Source organism: Gobius niger, assembly GCF_951799975.1.
Source record: "Gobius niger genome assembly, chromosome: 7".
Lineage (NCBI taxonomy): Eukaryota > Metazoa > Chordata > Actinopteri > Gobiiformes > Gobiidae > Gobius > Gobius niger.
In genome coordinates this window covers 9086608-9109420 of record NC_136858.1, presented here as the reverse complement: position 1 = coordinate 9109420, position 22813 = coordinate 9086608, and the positions used below count along the sequence as shown (strand labels likewise).

Here is a 22813-nt window from a genome sequence, read left to right as displayed (position 1 = left end):
TTTCGAAATCACGAGACCAGTTCAGTTCACTTGAGACCGGTTCATTTAGGGAGGGGCAGCGCCCGTAAGTTTGTGTTTCAAGTCTTTTTAGGGTAAAGTGGTCTGGTTCGTTATGGGAGTGGCCAAGGACATTTATATTCACTGTGCTTTAGTCCTGCATCAAAAAATCTTTGTATATGCAAAATCTGGCCACTAAATGGGACAGAGTACTCATCAACAAAAAAATACAACGTAATTATTGTATATTATGCCCTTTATATTGAACAGCGATAGGAAAAATCATGCGTGAATTTTCTCCTATCCTAATTTATAAAATGGACTTTAATATAACCCAGTTCTCATCGGCCTCTCGGCTCAATCCAGACAGAAGTGAAAGTAAAAATCAACTGTGCCATATGTTAACTTTCACTTTTAGACGCTCATACAGAAGTTAAGAACTGTGAACAAGTCATGATATTTGAACAAGTCATGATCAGTACTGTTTAAGTGGTGCTAGTTAGCTTTTCCCGTTATCCTGTTAGCTTCTTCTTCGTGATTCCATTAGTGTGTATTGCACCTCCGACCCGGTGGCAGTCAAGTTGCAAGCATGGTTTTCTGTCCAGAGACACCAGGGGGAGATGAAAGACCCTCTAATCATCCCATTAACACTTGTATTACCCCCAGAAGGACTACAAAAATGATTCATTAAGGTAAACACGTTACTTAGTATTGCTTTAATAAATCCTTTCCGTAGTTCCTCAGGGAGATGTGTCTGGTGTCTCTGGCCAGAAAACCGTGCTTGCCACTTTCCTGCACCAGGTCGGAGGCGCAATACACACTAATGAAATCACGAAGAAGAAGCTAACAGGATAACGGGCAAAGGTAACTGCGGGCTAGCGCCACTTTAGCAGTGTTTACAGCCAAGTTTGAGTGAAAAAAAAAATCTCCATTGTGTAATTGGATGTACAATATCCCTATCTGCATCTGTATTTCCTGTCAGCGTAGTATTTACTCTCACGGACAATTAATGAGTAAAAAACGCAACATGCTACGACACCTGCAGTGGCGCTCATGGCCTCTAGGGGCATGAGTTACTCAATTCATTAGCTGAGTGTGACTAACAACTAACAATAACTACTTAACTACAACAGTTAAAGCCTAACTGATAATGAAGATGTGTTCCCAAGGACTGCATGAACGAAGCAATAGTGTCTTCACTCAGAGAACCATGGTTACAGACTGTAACCGCAACAAGCTGAAGTGGTTTTACGAAACGGCAGAGAATTGTACACATTTTACAGCCTCCACAATCAGGCCTATGGAAAGTGCGCATTTTATGAGGCTCCAAACAAAAGCAGGACGTCATAACGGTCTCATTATACGCTCTCAAACCCAGCAGTGGATCAGGTTTTTACAGACAGCGGCCCTAAAGACACTGTATATACTCTACTGTCCGCCTTATAACACACATGTAGGCTTACCGTGTTGAGCAGCGCGTCGTAAACCGCGTTGACAAACCTGGCGTTGACCCCAGAGTCGTCGATGGTGTTAAAGGATCCGTTCGCCTCCCTCTGCGGGACAAAGATATGAAAAAAGAGAGAGAGGGGCGGGGCATGAGAAAACGGTACAGAGCCAAACGTTTTCCCATGGTGAAAACTGAAGGTCAGGCAAAAGTAACGTCTTAAATGTAATCTTTGTAGAATGTGCTATTGTTTGGTCATTAAAACCAATGTTTGGCCTCAGATCTAGGGACTAAAATGTTACACAAAATAAAAATCAAACCTTGAACATTAAGCAAATATGAGCTACGATTGAATGGACTGCTGGTTTATAAAGTCAGAGAGCTCAGGATGGAAATTGATTAAAGAGGGGGTATTATGCTTTTTTCAGCCACATAGCACCAGTCTATAGCACACTACAATGATGACGAAACCTTCTGTTGGTCTGTCAATGCAGTAAATTAGAATAACTGCCTTATATAAAATTGCTCTTTCAAAATGGCGTTAGCAAATGACTTGAAATAGGCCTCTGTCTCTTTAAGAACCTCTGACCCTTTCCGACACGCCCCCTCCACACGCTGTCTGTGGCATCACAACAACACTGCGCTCGTTGTCTCAACTGTATTGAAACTACGATCGGTGCATTTTAATTTTTATTGTTGGAAAGGAGCTACTGTTTATCACTTTGTGAACAATGGCCACACAGGATATTATTTGGAAACGAACCTTCCACACCGGACGCTTGGAAGGGGCTCTTGCCTGAAAAATAACTGCTGTTTGGAGGCTCTCTCTTTGCATCTGCCATGCCCTATGGATCTCTAACTATACCCCCATGGACGACACCAGGATCTGCAGGAGCCCATACGATTCAAAGACGGACATTATCTGTGCAGGTGGACAATGGTTTTTCGAGGTTACCCGTTAGCTTGTTATAATCGACTACAGCTCATTGTTGATGAAAAGTCTGTAATAAACCACAAATGTGTAAAGCCAGGCTCATTGTGTGATCATCGTAAAGGCTGCTTCGAGTAGTTGCCGGCTTTATTGACGTTATTTGTGCATAATATGCTGCCTGTTTTCAATGAATGTTGTGAAGGTGAAGGTTGTTAGCTTGTCGCGGCTAATAGTGCCTTAGCTCCGGGAGAAAACCACTCGGCTACGACTCACTGTAGATGAAATGTGAGCAATAAACTACACAATCAACAAGCCAGGCTCCGTGTGTGATCATCATAAAGGCTGCTTCAAGCAGTTGCCTGTTTTAGTGACGTTTTCCATGCATAATATGCTGCTTGTATTCAGTGAATTTTCCCGTTAGCTTATCGCGGCTAGCTTGTTAGCTCCGGGAGAAAACCACTCGGCTACGACTCACTGTAGATGAAATGTGAGCAATAAACTACGAAATCAACAAGCCCGGCTCAGTGTGTGATCATCATAAAGGCTGCTTCAAGCAGTTGCCTGTTTTAGTGACGTTTTCAATGCATAATTTGGTTGTATTCAGTGAATTTTCCCGTTAGCTTGTCGCGGCTAGCTTGTTAGCTCCGGGAGAAAACCACTCGGCTATGACCCATTGTAGATGAAATGTGAGCAATAAACTTCCAAATCAACAAGCCAGGCTCCGTGTGTGATCATTGTTAAACGGTTCTTTATGTGTGTGGTGGTTTTATTGACTTTATTTGTGCATATTTCTCGTTTCCACGTGATGACTCGAGGTTTAGCTTAGCATTAGCTTTCTCCGGAGGCTCTGTGCATCATCAAGGCCCAGCGCAGAACCAGACACTGAAATAAGTGTTCTTGTCACCGGTTTTAATCCTGGGTGTTTCGGTAACAGAAACACTGATGTGTGTCTTTGTAAAAGTCTGCTGTGGCTCCGGTTCACAACACATGAAGCTAATCCTCCATGATGACTCTGTTTACATCTTAGGGCTAGACACTGCGGGGAGGGGGTTCTGCTGAGGAGCAGTGGTTGGTTACTCGGCTGGTGACGAAAGGTCGGAGGCGTATCCTGGAGGTCGAGGGCGTTTCCTGAAGGAATCAGGCGTTTTATCCCTAAAATGGCCGCCATCAGAGTTTCTACAGATTACTCGAAAATACGTGAATGTGCCAAGGCAACACTTCAGGCATGGTTTTAATGAGGGAATGACTTAATAACATGATGTAAAGCTTGAAAAAGTCGATTTTGCATAATAGGCCCCCTTTAAGTTTGGTAAAGGCTGTAAAATCGACCCTTCTGATTTAAGGCAAGACAGGGCAAGGACAGGGGAAAAAGTAACATTATGATATATCGATTTGAACGTTTAGCTGTAGATAAACATGAGTTGGATGCCTTAAAATGGCCAATATTCCTGCTACACTTTCCTGCTACACGTGGATAGCAGGAAAGTGTCTTTCCTGCTACACGTGGATACCAAACAGGTCAATATTTGTGAATGAATATGTGTGGGAAAGACAAAGGAGCACCGCAATGTAGAAATTTACCGGGAAAATCTCTGGCTCGCTGGCAACAAAATGTCATAAAATAAGCATCGTAAAGAAACCAAAAATCTATGTTTTTCACCTGCCGTGTCTCGCCTTGATCAAAATGATCCTCAACTCAAAATACTATTAACAAAAAAGTCTCTTGTGCATGTGTCTCTATACATACTATAAACAGAAACAGTTAAACGGTGACACATTTTTTCCGTCTCTGTCTAGCGTCTCAGCGTGTGAAAGGTCTCGCGTTCTGCAAGCTACAGAAAGGGTTGGGGCTGGGACGATCCACTTTTTTCATGATCCAATACGTATCACGATACTTAGGGGCCAATCCGATATGTATCACGATGCTTGGGCGCCGATCCGTTACGTATCATGATACTAAGGGCCAATCCGATACGTATCACGATACTTAGGGGCCAATCCGATACGTATCATGATACTTAGGGGGCAATCCGATACGTATCGCGATACTTAGGGCCTGATCCCATACGTATCACGATCCTTAGGGGCTGATCCAATACGTATCACGATACTTAGGGGCCAATCTGATACGTATTTGTAATATGTTATGTATAAAACTTGTAAAAAAGAAAATTGTCATGTGTCCGAAGTTTATAAACCCAATGCCATTTCACATTTATTGACGATTATGAGACAAGACACAAGTATTGAAAGTATTGCGATGCTTGAAAAAGTATCGATACTTGGTATTGCAGCACAAATTTGCGATCCAAATCCGAGCCGATATTTTGTCCCAGCCCTAACATTTTGGGTTTGTGAAAAGCCATGTGGAATGTTAGAATGTCTAGTGTCGAAGTCTTTCGTTGTGTTGTTGCAAGATTAAGAAAAATAATTGGGGGAAAGAGTGGAAAAATTGGGGATAAAAGGGGAAATTACAAAAAATGGGGGGGAAATTGGGGAAAATGTGCTTCTTTTCAAGAGATGTTTTTGTTCCCAAAAAGCCCTTTTTTAGTTAAAGAGTTTTAGTTAAAAGTTTCTTGGTAATTTCACCTCAAATAAATGTATTGTGAAAGAAATTAAATGTAAGGAAAAGGAAAACATTAACGTAATTGATCTCCTTTATAGTTGACAAATATTTAAATATAATTAGGTATCGGAAAAAGTATCATTCAGGTATCAGTATCGAAAACCAATCATCGTGAAATTACTGGTATCAAAAAAAGACCAAACAAACAAACAACCAAAAGAATGTGTTAAAAGTAACTAAATGATTGTACAGTATAATGAGCCAAGTGTTTTTGAATGACATTCTAATCCGTCTGTTTACATCCAGGCCAAGGTCCTGTGTTGTACCTTAAAAGCAGCGTTGATTTCGATGAAAGAGTCGAAGGTGGTGAGGTAGAACTCTCTCACCTCCCTCCAGTCGCTGGTCTGGGCCGCTCGCTCCATGTCCTCCCTGGAACATACAGGAACATCAGGAAGAGAAGGAACCACACTCGGACCGCTCATATCCGCCATCTTGGGCTTTCGGTCATGACCCAGATCTCACGGCTAACGCGGGCTTTCATTGACTTTCAGTAAAGCCTCTCATGTCCTTTTCCCTCCATATTCCTCGTGTGCATCAGAGTTCAAAACTCAACACAGGAGCATCTCATGAACAGGGCTCAAAGCTAACTCGCGTTGTTTTGTCCCGATGAGCTTCTTTTGTCTACCCCTCTGATTTATCACTCACTTTCTACTCTCACAGAAGAATTCATGCTGTCCCAATAACGAAAAACTAAATCCCGTCCTGTCACCCACTCCGAACAGAGTAATGTCACCTCACCCCCCTCCAGTGTCTGCGTACACTGGTGTATATGGTGGAGAGTGTGAATGGGTGACTGGTTCCTTGCTGTAAAGCACTTTGGTAAATTTGTCAATTTATATAGCGTTTTTGCCCAAGTCTTTACCACTTGAACTGAAAGGTGCAGATTGGTAAGAGGTCTAAGCCCAAACATGATGTGTGTCAGCATCCGCCCTGATAAGAAGCGTCCGAATAGTGCTGTCACTGAGGAAGGAGATAGGAAAGGAGCCTGTACTTCCTATCACACCTCCTTTACCTCTGGAGGTTCCTCACGGGCGATTAGGAGCTATGTGCCATCCCATAAGCCACCACACCACCACTAACCAGCGCTCTGGCTTCACAGCAAGAAGGTCTCGGGTTCGATTCCCACCTGGACGGGGCCTTTCTGTGTAGAGTTTGCATGTTCCCCCGTGTCTGCGTAGGTTTCCTCCGGATACTCCGGTTTCCCCTACCACTAAAAACATGTACAATAGGCCAGAGAGTGTGTTTGAGAGTGTGACTGGGGGACAATGGATGGAAATTAGCCCAAGGCTTTACATGCATCCATGTGTGTTCATTAACATGCACTGTCCCGACCAAATAAACCAATAAATAAATACCGCCGAGTGAGTCCGAAAATTGCCAATGTCCTGAGCAACCACTGTTGATTGACAGATGCATGTTCAATTCAATAAAAAAAAAATCAGCACAAGCCAAACGTCACAAAATAACTGCTAGAGTCACCACAGCACAGTCACACCAGACCGGTGCGGAAATGAGCGGTTATACAGTTTTATTTCTTGTATCCTTTATCCTTCGCGGCACGGTTCAGACGGGCAAGTGTGAGCACATCCTTAGCTCTCACAGAGAACTACTTTTGTCTTGGTTTAGTCCAGTTCAAGGCCTGGTGGTGTTTCATGTGAATGGTTGGAGAACTGTAACTGGCCTATTAGGGGTTTCACTGCCATAGACTGTATATAAATGGACAGCTTCTGCTCGCTCCTCCCCATTTACCATAATGACCACGCTCGTGGGGGAATTCATGGCGGATTTACAGACTCCTCCTCCCCAGCTCTGACGAAGCATGTTCCTAAAAAGGGCAAAAGGGCCTTAATTGTAACTAACCCAGCGTTATCACAGGATCCCATTTATCTAATGACTCACCTGACTCATCACCCACTTTCACCCAGAACTGTCCCATCTTTGAAGCACAGCCATCAGAAACACAATCAATGAATCAATGAATCAATGAATCAATGAATCAATGAATCAATGAATCAATGAATCAGTGAATCAATGAATCAGTGAATCAATCAATCAATCAATCAATCAATCAATCAATCAATCCCATCAATCCCATCAATCCATCAATCAATCACTAGAATGAAATGACAGAGAGGAGCTCGGACACGTACTGGAAGTCCTTGGTGGTCTTGGTCCGCAGCGGGATGACGGGGTCGCAGGGGAACGGGGCCTTGACCTCGGGGGGCAGGGTGTCGATGCACAGGCGCTGCTTCTGACGCACATCGCTGACGATCGGAGGCAGCTCTCGCCCTGCGGACACATCGGAGAGGCGTTCAGGATCATTCGCGGTTAGTACAGTATCTTGCACAAAGGAAATGCCCATATTTGGATTTACAGAGCGTTGTGAAGGAGGTCACAGCTTCACGGCAATGACGGAATGCGGAGAACTGAGCGATTTCAGGACATGATCCAAACGTCGTAAAATAAGCATCGAAAAGGGATGGTCCATTTTTTAGGGAAAACCAGCCAAAGATCTGACTTGGAAACAGATCCTTCTTGTTCTGTAAAGCACCGTGAAGCACTTTGTATGAATTGCCCTCTACAAACTAACTTTCATTCATTTGAGCTGTAAATGGTTCAGTTGGGTGAAAACATTGACTTTTCACACAGTGTCCAATGTTGAGATTTGCTAGCTTTCTCCTTTAACAAGTTTTGATGTTGCAAAAACAGATGAAACTTACCCTTTAAGATGCTAATTTTAGATCATTTTGTTATTAGCGAGCCGGAGATGTCCAGGAAGTAGCTACAACTCCAACACCCATTCATTCCACACCTTAGTATCACACTACTTTAATCTGACTACTTTTTTTTAACAACGAGTAATCTAATGCATTACTATTTCCTAACCAGTAATCAGATTACAGTTACAGTGCGTTACTATTTTGTCATTTTCCTTTGTAAAAAGATATATTCTGCTGCTCGAGTCCTGACAAGAAGCAGGAAATACGACCATATTAGTCCAGTGCTCCGGTCTCTCCACTGGCTTCCTGTCGCTCAGAGAATAGAATTTAAAACAGCTCTGCTTATTACAGTCTTTTATATTATCATTATATCATTATAAGTCTTTTCCTGGTCAGGCACCAAAGAACATCTCTGACATGTTACAGCCGTATGAACCATGTCGGGAGGGGTCTCCCGGTGGTTCCCAGAGTCAGGACTAAACACGCTGAGGCTAAAGCTAAAATGAAGACTGTTCCAGAACAGTCAGGATGTAAGACAGGCCTCAACTGTTGTTTTTACTTGTGCATATGACAACTGAAAGTATTTTATATCAACTCTTTCGCTTTAATTCATGTTTTTGTTGATGTTTTATGGACTGATTTGATCTGGGGTATTTTTTGCAATTTTATGCAACTGTGTTTCTGACTGATTTACTGAAACTAGAAGACATTCGAATTTTTACACAAATGTTTAAAAAGAATATTTGTTTCTATGTCAACAAAATAAAACCATAAATTTAAATCTGGGTCTAGCCATTATTTTGATTTTGCCGCTGAAAATATACACAATTTTGGCCATTTTTTTGCATAAAATGTCGTCTTAAAGGGGGGGTATTATGCAAAATCGACTTTTTCAAGCTTTACATCATGTCATTAAGTCATTCCCTCATTAAAACCATGCCTGAAGTGTTGCCTTGGCACATTCACGTATTTTCTAGTAATCTGTAGAAACTCTGATGGGATAAAACGCCTGATTCCTTCAGGAAACGCCCTCGACCTCCAGGATACGCCTCCGACCTTCCGTCACCAGCCGAGTAACCAACCACTGTCCCTCAGCAGAACCCCCTCCCTGCAGTGTCTAGCCCTAAGATGTAAACAGAGTCATCATGGAGGATTAGCTTCATGTGTTGTGAACCGGAGCCACAGCAGACTTTTACAAAGACACACATCAGTGTTTCTGTTACCGAAACACCCAGGATTAAAACCGGTGACAAGAACACTTATTTCAGTGTCTGGTTCTGCGCTGGGCCTTGATGATGCACAGAGCCTCCGGAGAAAGCTAATGCTAAGCTAAACCTCGAGTCATCACGTGAAAACGAGAAATATGCACAAATAAAGTCAATAAAACCACCACACACATAAAGAACCGTTTAACAATGATCACACACGGAGCCAGGCTTGTTGATTTGGAAGTTTATTGCTCACATTTCATCTACAATGGGTCATAGCCGAGTGGTTTTCTCCCGGAGCTAACAAGCTAGCCGCGACAAGCTAACGGGAAAATTCACTGAATACAAGCAGCATATTATGCATTGAAAACGTCACTAAAACAGGCAACTGCTTGAAGCAGCCTTTATGATGATCACACACGGAGCCTGGCTTGTTGATTTTGTAGTTTATTGCTCACATTTCATCTACAGTGAGTCGTAGCCGAGTGGTTTTCTCCCGGAGCTAAGGCACTATTAGCCGCGACAAGCTAACAACCTTCACCTTCACAACATTCATTGAAAACAGGCAGCATATTATGCACAAATAACGTCAATAAAGCAGCAACTACTCGAAGCAGCCTTTACGATGATCACACAATGAGCCTGGCTTTACACATTTGTGGTTTATTGCAGACTTTTCATCAACAATGAGCTGTAGTCGATTATAACAAGCTAACGGGTATCCTCGAAAAACCATTGTCCACCTGCACAGATAATGTCCGTCTTTTGAATCGTATGGGCTCCTGCAGATCCTGGTGTCGTCCATGGGGGTATAGTAAGAGATCCATAGGGCATGGCAGATGCAAAGAGATAGCCTCCAAACAGCAGTTATTTTTCAGGCAAGAGCTCCTTCCAAGCGTCCGGTGTGGAAGGTTCATCTCCAAATAATATCCTGTGTGGCCATTGTTCACAAAGTGATAAACAGTAGGTCCTTTCCAACACTAAAAATTAAAATGCACCGATCGTAGTTTCAATACTGTGGGGAAAGTGTTGTGATGCCACAGACAGCGTGTGGAGGGGGCGTGTCGGAAAGGGTCAGAGGTTCTTAAAGAGACAGAGGCCTATTTCAAGTCATTTGCTACCGCCATTTTGAAAGAGCAATTTTATACAAGGCAGTTATTCTAATTTACTGCATTGACAGACCAACAGAAGGTTTCGTCATCATTGTAGTGTGCTATAGACTGGTGCTATGTGGCTGAAAAAAGCATAATACCCCCTCTTTAAACAAAACACTAAAAGAAAATTGATATCTATACATTTATTTATCTTCCCCCTATTCACATGCAGCGTCTGGCATTACATTCTTCATACACAATGTGGTAATTATTATTTGCTTGCGTTACTCGACCGTGGTATAAAAAACCTGACATGCTGAACAGGTCACAAAGTGGGCTCAGCATCTCATTATTCCCTTTGGAGGGGTTCCTCAACCAATGACAGCACGGCAGCCTTGCGTTTATAATTAGCCCCCCCCCCCCCCCCCCCTTTGTCTCCGTTGCCATGGCAACAGTCAACAACAGCCCTGTTCGGGTGCATTGTGGGACGGACAGATTGTGCTGACGAGGAGATGAAAGGGATCAGGAGATGGTCTTTCAACTGCTGCTTTTATGTGCAACGGGAAATACATGAGTGGAAATGAGGATTTTCTTACAGTTGGCCTGTGTGACTGAATAATAAAAAAAAAATCACAATTTGAATGGTCACACAACCTGCAAGAAGAAAATATGCTACTAAAAATGGTGATATTGATCACTTGTCTATAACGATGCAATAACTATATTACTGCAATAACATACTTAACCATTTAAAGGCGCATTATGGAACTTTTGACGCTAGATAAAAAAAATAATAATAATTTGTGACCCTATGGCTGTATGCAGGGCCGCCCAAGCCTTCACGGGGGCCCTAAGCATAATTTGACTTGGGGCCCCTCAATAGACTTGTGCTCATTATTGATGATTGTGCTCTTTGTGAATGGTCCTGTGCTCAAGTTATATTTAACTTCTCTTACATCTTGAAGGGAAGGGTCCTTTGAGACGGTGTTGAAAACTAAGCACATCTCCCACACATGAACAGTTCAAAAACACTGTAAATGCAGGCAACATAAATTTAGCTAGGCTAGGCTAAATAAACTGCAGTTTTCACAGCATTATTTTAAATATTTTCTGCAATAAAAATGTACACACTCTTCGGGGGCCCCTGATTGCAAATGAGCGTCTGAAAGTGACCTCTGAGCAACATTCAGTTAGGTTTCTCCTTTTAGTGGGTCGGATAGGCCAACACATTCAGTGGCCATTAAACATCGTGGTATAAGATGTTACCGAATGAACAGGTTGTGTTCACGTTCTAGAATGTGCTGATGTCGTAATGTCAGACGGTGGGCTGGGACAAATGCAACTCTGTAGGAAAAAAGACACAGTTTTTGAAAGAAATGCCCATATGTTTTCCTTTTTAATTATTTGGAAGTGATGGAATTCCCAAACCTGTCACATTCATCTTATGGTTTAAAGCAGTGGTTCTCAAGTCAAGGCTTCGGGACCCACCAATACCCTAGGATGACGAGCCTCAGCCCAAATAAAAATGTAATTTGGCATGTAATCGCATTAAATATTGTATTTTCCACACATGTTTTTATTGAACAAGCCGTAGATTGGCCTTTAAGACTGACATTATTCCATGCAGTTTCAGATGGAAAATATTGAAAAGGAAGTTCCCTGGAATAGGCTCACGACCCACTGATAATTGTTCCGTGACCCACTTTTGGGTTCTGGCCCACCAGTTGAGAGTTACTCAGAATTGCACATCATTTTGAATATTGTCTCCACTTTTGGACGCCTTTATGAGATAATAATTAGACCTTAGTTTATAGGCGCTGACAGAGAAGACACTGAACATTGTGACAGGTTTTTGTTTCATGTGGATTGTTCCATTAAAAACAGAGATATTAGCCAAAAACATCAACATTTTGACCGTTACCATAGTTACTCTCATGGTACTGCCTCAAAAAAAATGCTACGTTATGGAAAGATCTTCACTCCTCTGCCTTATATGGACATCACCGCCTTTAGCTCCGCCCCTTACGTGTCACTATGACGCGATTCCGAAACTGTCAGCGAATCATTTCTCTGCTAATGACCTGTGTCCCATCAGCGCGTGCGACGCCTAATCGTGTCCTGACAGAAACATAACGCCGTGTCCCCAGTCAGCGTGTGTGCGTCACTCAGAAAACCAGTCGCCATGGCGCCCTCTCATCATCACCCTCCAGTGCTGGTGTGACCCTGTGCCCTCTGTGTCATCTCCTCACACTCCTCCAGTGTGTCCTGATCAGGTAACAACATCACACTAACGTAATGGTGTGGGGCTGCTCACAAACACACAGCCAAGACAATTTAAAAACTGGCTTCAGAGGAAGAAAACGATGCTGCTAGAATGTCCCAACCAATCACCTGACCTGATTCCAATAGAAAGTCAATCAATGAAAGAGTAAAACATATCCGAGGAAGGCGTGTGTATACTTTCTTAAAGGGACTATACAGTTTAAAAATGTTAAAATGAGGTATTTTCCTCCCCCTACATGTTCCAACAATGTCATAATGTGTAGAATGAGCTCAGACCTGTTCACCACAACTGCCTCTAAAATCCTGCACTGTCACTCAAAAACGTGTTACTTCGGGTCCAAATTGCCGTCACGCACGAGCCTGATATAGAAGGTGCAGCTACATGTATGACCTGAGGTGGCAGTAGTGAGTATAAAATGGCGAACTTGCATCTAGCCCCTTTAATGTCTTAAGCTTTCGTCGCCAACAACAAACACTTTTATGTTAATAAAAAAAATAAAAAGCCATAGGCCTAAAACTGACCCTTGCAGAACTCCACATATGACCATTCTCAGTCATGTGACTTTTATTCAGTTGTTTGTAGCTGTGCCTATTTCAATATGAATTAAAATGAACCCTCAAATTAATGGATAAATCAACTCTGTAGTGGTGGGCAAAACAGATGACTGCCAACCAACATGTCAGAGACTGAGAATGGTCTGTAATCAGAACTTAGCCCATTGATTTGTATATACATAGAGCACATACATACAACTAGTTAGAGTAAGCCGAGACTGCTCCATCTTTAACACAATGACATCACCCAATTTGCAATCTTGGGAACTGAGTTACCGTCATGGCCCGAGAGAAGCATTATTTTAGTTAGTCCGGCAACAGTTAAATCACGTTGGAGCTGCTTCTCGAGCTGGCTTCTTGACTCCGCGTCGTGCATTATTATGCTAGGTTAGCCGTGCATTAGACGGTTATGTCTAATGGGCTTTCTTTTGTTTTGGTTCTTAAAAGATGCATTATGCAACTTCATGGGTGGTCAGCATGGCACCTTTACTGTCCATCACAGTGGCTTCTGTATGGCGCTCCATGATCAATTGTTTTTAGGGTTTTTGATTGGTTTTCAATGCTGTTTGAACCGCCGTCTCCACGGTAGCGCATATGTTCTATCCAGAAAGTCTGAAAATCAATAGATCCTGGAGCATCTTAAGGGCCATTGTGATGGAGAGTATTTGGTAATAATCTCAAAGACATCTTTATCACCGTCTTACACATTGTCGGTTAGAAAATACTGATTCAGCATAGTGTGGCAGGAGAGAAGCTAAGGCGAGTGTTTTAACTCTGCAATGAGAGGATTAAGCTTAGCAAGAGATGGAGAGGTGAGGAAAGAAACTCCAGGATATGTAAGACCTGAGGAGGAGCTTTTTAGTAGCTGCCACCGCAACGGTAATAGACCCTGGAGAAAATTCAAAGATGACTCAAAGATGAAGCAAAGATGACTCAAAGATGACTCAAAGATGCGGTAGCGGCTCAAAAGTTAAAGCATGTTTTTCATGGTAACATGGTGAAAAGTTCTAAAAATACATTTTGCGTAATATTCCCCCTTTATGCTGAGCATCCAATCAGGAATCACATCATCTAGTGAGCACTAGTTTTAAGTTAACGCGTCAATGACATGTTTAAAATGTGCTCTGTGAACTGAATGAAGCATGAATCGCAATAGCAAACATCATACTTCGCAGAAAAGTCACAATTAGAATATTTCTCCCAAACCGTGCATCCTTAGGGAGGTTTGCTTTTCTCATATTGTAAAGTTTCGCTGCCAATTTGCGCGGTTTTCCTTTTTCCCGTACAGTTGTTGCAGTTGCGCTCACACTGACGCTGGTCTCACCTTTCATTAGTGTTTTACGAGCTCGTGGGAACCCGAACATTCCTCACAAATGAGCCTGCAGCCTGCGCTAACCCTGTACAGAGCCGGCTGATGTGAGAAAAACAGGGAGGCGAGTACCATTACCATAGACATCATCCAACGATCTCTCCATGTTCTCTCCCCGTACAAACCATGGCACGTTGATTTCATGAAATCAAATTAAAAGAACAGGTTTAGTAGCCTATGTTAGGGATAATGCCTCATGAGGTGTCCATTATCAGAAACAAATGGACAATGCGGAGGCGTCAACTGTCCGACGCGACGCTGAGGACTTCCGCAAAGTCCAGTTATTTCTGATAATGGACACCGCGAAGGGCATTATATAGAAACAGAAAATGTAAAAAAAAAAAAAAAGAATGTTAATGTAATGAGGGCATTACAAATTCTAAATGAACTCATTTTTCTTAAAAAGCAGAGTCTTTGCTGCACCTTTCTGCAGACAGTGTCAGAATTGGACACAAAGCGCAAGTCCTAGTCAATAGTAGTTCCTAGGTACTTCCTATGTCAGTCCAGTGCTCCGGTCTCTGCACTGGCGTCCTGTCACTCAGAGAATAGAATCTAAAACAGCTCTGCTTGTTACAAGTCTTTTCATGGTCAGGCACCAAAGTACATCTCTGACATGTTACAGCCGTATGAACCATCTCGGGCCATGAGAACTTCAGGGAGGGGTCTCCTAGTGGTTCCCAGAGTCAATAATATACACGGTAAGGCTGCGTTTCAGTTTCATGCAGCTAAAATCTGAAAACAGTTCTATTTGCCCGTGCATATAACTGAAAGTATTTTATCTGCACTCCTGCCTTTTACTGCAATTGATTTATTTTATGTTGATGTTTTTATTGATTTTATCTGTTTTCTTGTCATTTTCTTTTCAGCTGTGAAGCACTTTGAATTGCCTTGTGTATGAATTGTGCTCTACAAATAAACTTGCCTTACTTCTAACACATTTCCTCATTGACACTCATGACAATGGCTACATGGCTACATGGCGACAGGCAGCGTCTTGAAGCCAATGTAGCCAACTCATTTCCAACATAATCAAAGAATAACATTTGGTGGGGGCTAAGCTTATTGTGGAGCAGTGGTAGAGACGTTCACGAACTACCTTTGTGGAGGCCGGTACTGGATATTGAGAGGAGAGGACTTCAGTCTTACTTTGGCTTTCCCATGCTTATTCCTTCACAAATATTGCCATGTTAGGCATCTACGTGTAGCAGGAAAGGTGACCGACATGACGCTGTAAACCGCAAATGGTCATTTCCTTTATGGGAGACAAAGACGAGGAGGAATAAACACTCAAACCAAACCAACTCTTCCTCTAGAAGTCTTTACGTGACATTATCAAACCCAAATATAAACCTGGCCTAATGCTTCTCAGATGAAAGCGTTAATTGTGGTAATTATGGCAGTTGCCGCGGGCCCCTGGAATGCCGTATCTGTGAGTGTATGTGTGTGTGTGTGGGGAGGGTGAGGGCTCATCTGGTTTGGATTTGGGCGGTCGGGGTCCATAATGGCTCTGGCTTCGGTAGCCGTGGTGACAGAGGCTGAGGAGGAGGGAGCGTTCTCACGGCAATCACAGACGGCAGACAGGAAGCACCAAACATCGCCACTGTCTGGAACCCCGCAAGAGTCCCTCTAACCTTCCGCCGTAATCAGAATAATGACCAGACTGGCGGCAGCATTCTTCAGCATCAAACCTACTCCGGTAGGTTTGATGAGGAGGAGAGGGGATTAGAATGGGAGCCTGTAACCCGTTTGTATATTTGAAAGATTATGGGTGTCATCAGAATTTGAATTTTATGGTGAGACACTCCAGTTGAATGGGACAGTCTTTCAAATGTAGAGATATAAATTTGAAGCCTTAGTTGTAGATTACAGCTATAAAGCATTGCAGGTTTTCTTTAATTCAATGTTTTCATGTGGGGAAAAAACATCAAAATACTATTTGTGTTGACAAAATCAGAAGTAAGTAAGTACGTGGTTTATTTGTCATTGTACATTAGCGTACAACAAAATTTGCGTTCAGGTGTTGGGTTAATCCTGAACCTTCGTGGGCCGACCTGAGCAGCATGTTTTTGGAGGTCGGGAAACAGGAGTACTGCCTTCCCTGTTTCAGAGTGTGGTGGCTCCACAACCGCCTTTCACCATCTTCTGGGAAGAGCTTGGCAGATGAAAATAATCCATTTTATTCTCCGGGGACGAACATTGGCCAGAACAATAGTAGGGATAGAAGAGTTGTGTGGCTTAACTGTGAGTCTAGCCCGGATACCTCCTCGTTTGCCCCCTTTTTTGTTTCCTTTAGCTCCTCTTGTGACGCCTCCACTACATTGCAGGTGTGGGAGGCTCTTTAGTGAAGAAAGGTGTAGGTCTCAAATGTCTTTAGCTCTCAAGTTAGCTTCTTTCATGGCTTGTAAATCTGAATAGTGACGATTTCATCGCAATATTACATTACATGACTGCAAATTGCAGCAGTAAACAATTTTTAGCCCACGTCAGCCGTGGTCCATAGACGTGAATGGAAAGCTCTACAGTGTGCTTTCCTTTGCTTCTCAGCCTAGTTAAGGTGTGCGGTAGATAATATATATCAATAGCATTGGAGTTTAGACATATTAAAAACAACTTTAACGCCTGGTTTCTATTTTTTCAACACTAGACTAGGCTAGATATTCCTCCTGAGATAACGCTGGGTTAGTCATAATTTATGAAACCAGGCTGGTTTTCGTAAGAAGAATTTTAGAAATCTCGTACTTAATGAGGGTCAGACTGTTAGCATTGGAGCAGCGCAAGCTACACGTCACGCAAGGGCCGAGTCTACAGTGAAGATCCCGCCCGTATGCCCATTTTAGGAACATGCTTTGTCAGAGCTGGGGAAGGGGAGTCTGTAAATCCACCATGAATTCCCCTCGACCGTGGTCATTATGGTAAATGGGGAGAAGACAGGAGAAGCTGTCCATTTATATATACAGTCTATGGGCAGGCTGCGCCCCTCTCTCCCCCTCTCTCCTCCTCGCTCCAATCTGCTCCATGGTCTGACCGCGAACTGGGACTTTATCTTTTCTTAAGTAAATTTTTTCCTCAGTTAATACAGCAGTGGTATGAACACAGTAAGCATGTTGATGAATGAATGTGCAGACACCACTGTTAATAATACAAAATCTGAAGCGATGATCAGAGGATGAGGAGAGTCAAGTTCACAATGATGACACGTCTGCCTTTCGTGGAGTTATCTGACTCAGCTCATACTTATATTCAATTCTTAACGAAACACCTTCTTTCCAGAATTGGCTTAACAAATTTATCTCCATATTATATCTTATATAATTTTATATTATTACTGTTCATGGTCTGTTTGTTTGTTTATTTTTTCGCATGTTTGTCTGTCTTTTCTTCTTTCTTTTTGTGTTATTAACAGTGGTTGCTGTGCACATCTGACCGGGTGCGTGAATGGAGTATGTGTGGGCGAACATGTGTAGGTTTGAAGGTAAGTGCAAAAGAGGGGATTATTTTTCTTTTAATATCTAATATATTGATATATTTTTTTGTTGTAAACTCAATTTAATAAAAATAATTGAAGAAAAAAAAGAATAAAATTCATAGCGAAATTATATTTTTGAAAGGTTTTTAGTTGGCTGTTTATTGGTTTATATGGTTGGAACAGTGCATGTTACACATGGGACTCATGCATGTAAACACGCCGCGCCGGATTGTAGCCTTGGACTAATTTCCATCCTTCGTCCCCCACACACACTCTCAAACACACCTTCATTCATTCTGGCCTCATTCAGTCAAGAATTTACATCTCATGTAATCAGCCTTTTAACTGAAAATAAAGAGCACACTATATTGTCATGTCCCTCATGACTCATGGTGTCTGACCTACAGAGTAACCCCAGAGAGAGTACACTGGCACTTGAAGTGATACTGTCCAAGACAAATTTATGGAGAATCGTTGAATCAGTGCAATAATTAAACCGCTTATGGCTTATGGTAAAGATGGTGCAATTTATTTGTTTCCGAGAGAAAGTTCACATGCTACGATTCAGTTTTTTGGTTTGTCTGACTGACCGCTATGATCCTGCCGTGAGCACTGACTTTGTGCCTCTTGTAATACTCTTACTTCATCCAGCTAACTCAAAGGAACTTTCTCTGTCTGTTCCGCTCGGTATAAAGTGTGTACAGCTCTGACGTCTGCGCTCAGCTCCATGTAAACATCAGTCCACAGTCTTGCTGCACACTGTAAACAGAGGAAGTCACACATCATTTCATCGGAGACAAAACCAAGACCTGAATGTCTCTGCAGACAGCAAATGCACCGCGAGACACATATGTGTCTCATGGAGTTTCCTAAACCTGCTGGTAACTCAGCCAGGAGACCTTCAGATACAGAAGGTGTGTGTCAGACGTTCACTACTGGCTTCAGGGCGAGGAACCTTCAAATCAAGACTTTCACAGTACTTGGTTTAAAGCGAGACACTGCAGGTAAGTTAGCTCGTTTCTCCTCTGGAAAAGTAATTCGTTACATGACTGCGCTACTTTGTTATGAAAGTAAAGCAATAGAGACTCAGCCATTACAATAATAAACATCTATATATAGTCTTCATTTGTCAATCATTTGTCCGATGCGGATGCTCCATTTCACAAACAGCCCAATACCAGTAAATGTATTCAATAATCCCACAATAAATTAGCTTCACTGAGCTTTATTTTGTATGAGGACAAATGACAGCAATAGTCAACAATAATGAGCATGAACTACAGTCGACTTATAAAAGCTTAGCTTCATTCGCTTTGGGTAAACAGTTTGGCTCTGTTAGAAACTGTGCCAGTTTTTCAACAAAAAGAACGTCTGTGAAGGAGCTCATACGGATTAAACTTGATTTCCTCAACCACATTAAGCTACGAGTTTGCTGATTACACTGCGTTCCAAATTATTATGCAAATTGGATTTTTGTGTCAAAAAGGTAAAAAAATAAAAAATAATAATGAAACTCATGGATGGTGTCGTGTCTTGGGGCTCTATGAATCACTGACATTAATCTCAGAGACCTGGGATAATTAGTGTTCAGGTTAAGCCCAGTTAAGGGAAAAACTGCTGAAAAGGGTGTTCCACTTTATTATGCAGATCATCATTTTCAAACAATATGGTAAAGAAAAAGGATCTCTCTGCTGATGAAAAGCGTGAAATAGTTGAATGCCTTGGTCTAGGTATGAAAACCTTCGATATTTCATGAAAGATTAAGCATAATCATCGTACTGATAAGAGATTTGTGGATGATTCAGAGCACACTCCGTTTTGTGCAGATAATGGCACAATATGGACGGTTTCTGCCAGACAAACACATCAGATTAGGAGAACAGACGCCACAAAGCAGCATACAGGTATTTGAAGCTGCTGGTGCCTCTGGAGTCCCCCGAACATCAAGGTGTAGGACCCTCCAGAGGCTGCAGTTGTGCAAAAACCTTCTATCCGGGCCTCCCCTAAACGGTTAATTGAATGCTGATGAACAGAAACGGCTGCAGTGGCTCAGAAATACATGAAGACTCATTTTCAAACAGTCTTGTTCACTGATGAGCGCCGTGTAGCCCTGGATGGTCAACTCAATGGAGTAGTGGATAGTTGGTGAATGGCCACAATGTCCCAACAAGGCTGTGACGTCAGTAAGGAGGTGGCCGAGTCATGTTTTGGACCAAAATCATAAGGGAGAGAGCTGGTCGGCCCCATTAGGCCCTTTTAGGCTCCCTGAAGGTGTGAAAATGACCTTTGAAAAATATGTGGAGTTTCTGACTGACCACTGTCTTCTATGCTACAAAATGAAGAGCCGTGCTTTCCCTAACAAAATCCTCTTCATGCATGACAATGCACCATGTCATACTGTAAAGAATACCTCTGCATCACTGGCTGCTATGGGCAAAAAAGGAGAGAAACTCATGATGTGGATCCCCTCCTTCCCTGACCTCAACCCTATTGAGAACCTTTGGAGCCTCAACAAAAAACCCTTCTATGAGGGTGGGAGGCAGTTTTCATCCAAACGGCAGCTCTGGGAGGTTATTCTGACATCCTGCAAAGAAATCCAAGCAGAAACTGTCCAAAAACTCACAATTTTAATGAATTTAAGAATTTTGAAGCTGCTATCACAGAAGGGCTCCTTTGGTAAAATATAACTTGACCTGTTAATATTTTTTTGATTGAAATAGCTTTTGATTTCAGTTAATATGACCTCCTAATGCTACAAATACAACAAATGATCATTTTCAGTTAATTACAAGCTTTAAAATGTATTGAAACGATGAGTTGCATAATAATTTGGAACAGTGGATTTTGAGGTTTTTACTATATTCATTTTTGAAAAAAATACTGTTATCACTAGGATTTTTTTCCCACCACATTTAAATGATCCTCTACCAGGTAAAGACTTGAAAATTATGCTGACTCTCATTTGAGTTGACAATTTAGAAAATCAGAGAAAAATGTCATTTGCATAATAATTTGGAACGCAGTGTAGATTGGAATAACCGTTGCTGCCAAAGCTAAGCGTTGGTGTTTGGGAGGGCTAGCTTCATCGTGGTTTTCCGCTCTATCTTTGCCACCAGCGCTCGCTGAAAACTCTGCCACTTCATGTACAGTTTTCTGGACACAGTCGCACACGAGCACTGACGCTGTCAGTTTGAGCAGCAGAACAAGGAATGAGACGAAAAAGAAACTAGTACTCGACTACCTGCAAATGACTAACTCATTACTTTACTCGTTACTCTAAAACGTAATCTGAGTTCTTAAAGGGATATTTCAGGATTTTTGACATAGGGCCTCATTTCCTAGTTATCCAGAGTGTTGCTGATTTCTGGAGATATTTTTTTTGTAATTCATGCAGTTCTTCTATTTGAAGAGTTTCGTGGCGCTAGGCTTGTGCAAGGCTAGTGCATTTCTATGGTTTCAGCTACAAGTTAAAACAGTCTGACACGCTCCACAGTGCACTTGAGGCAAATCACTTAAAACATATAAATGTCTGTGTCCATAGAATAATGTTTGGAATATAACTGACCTTGCATCACATAAATGATCGCATTTTGAGGGACTATTTTCTAGCAGATCACACCGCTGCTGCGTAGCTTATACAAAAACGAAGCTGATGCTGCTCAAATATAAAGTATTTTAAATGCAAAAAAGTTAAAATTATTCTATCGACACAGACATTTATATGGTTAGTCTGGTGTTATAAGTGATTTGCCTCAGGTGCACTGTGGAGTGGGTCAGACTGTTTTTAATGCAGGCTAGCTGATACCATAGAAATGCACTAGCCTTGCACTAGCCTAGCTCCATGTAACTCTTCAAACAAAAGAACTGCATGAATTACAAAAAAATATCTCCAGAAATCAGCAACACTCTAGATAACTAGGAAATGAGGCCCTATGTCAAAAATCCTAAAATATCCCTTTAACGTGTTGAAAAAAATAATCGAATCTACTGCTGTAATGCCTTAATCTTATTTAGTACTTTCCAGGCGCTCAGAGTCGCAATTTTGTGCATTATTCACTCACTCCATGCTTGGTGATGGTAAGATACTATTGTAGCCACAGCCACCTTTGGGCAGACTGATGGAATGAGGCAACCAGTCTGCGCCATCGGCTCCTCCGACCACCACCAACCACTCACTCACTACATTCACTAAGGCTTCCTGGTGTTTCCAAACGGTCTCCCATCCAAGCACTGACCAGGCCCTTCCCTGCTTAGCGTCGAGATCTGACGGGATCGGGCAGAGTAAACGTGGTGCGTCCTGGGAATCAGGCTGGGAATTAGACATTAAACATCCCTCTGAAAAAAACCTTCAAGATATTGTTAAGTCCAAGCCTGTAAGGTTTGGAGTTTGTAGGAGCTAAAGTGGAGAGGTTGTTGCAGTCAGTAGCGCCTGCTTCACCCTCATTATGCACGTTGATAAAATACAACTCATATTCAATGAGAACACAGAGGAACAGGAGCAAAAGAAACATGTGCCAACGTGGTCAGCGAGACTTGAAAACCTCATTTGCAGAAAGTTGGCCAAAAAATAAGTGTCGCTCTGACATTAAAACTGCTTAGCTCCTCTTAAAAGCTATAAAGTCAATTTTGCCACACTACAAATGAAGCCTGAAGTCTGGATATCGTCATTGCTCCGTCTTCCTGTCACCTCTGGAAGTGTCCCTTTGAAAGCTTCTTTCTCTCCCACACCAGTGCTCGGTTCGCTCGTAGACGGAGCTGTGGTGCTGCTGCGCTGATTGGTGCCACAGTTTTGAGGCCGGACATTTTTTGGCTCCGTGTAAAGACTTCAGAGCCGGTCAATGACAAGACAGTCTGCAGGGAGTTCCTGTGGTACACCAACGGGATTATGTCCAGAGCATTTTACTGGCTGTCAAAACAAGCTCATCATTTCAGCTTCGTTACACTGTAGCAACAAAGCGCATGGACACGTTATTTAACCCATTAAGACAATTTTACAAACCGGCAATTTCATTAATACAAGCAGGTCATTTGCCAGCCTTGTACAATAATTACTGCCTTACAATCAGTTCCAGATTCTCCCATATCAGTCCAATCACAGACCGAGAGGCTCATCGCACCAA

General features: G+C 42.3%; 1 protein-coding gene across 1 annotated transcript in view; it reads right to left on the bottom strand.

Annotated features, from left to right (window-relative positions):
* hectd2 (HECT domain containing 2) overlaps positions 1 to 22813 on the bottom strand; it is a 98119-nt gene that overhangs the window by 61387 nt on the left and 13919 nt on the right. Inside the window, exons 4-6 of the mRNA XM_079559911.1 lie at positions 7149 to 7287; positions 5265 to 5367; positions 1461 to 1550 (exon numbers count right to left, since the gene is read on the bottom strand). Coding sequence (XP_079416037.1) covers positions 1461 to 1550; positions 5265 to 5367; positions 7149 to 7287 — 332 coding nt within the window. The remainder of the gene's footprint in view (positions 1 to 1460; positions 1551 to 5264; positions 5368 to 7148; positions 7288 to 22813) is intronic.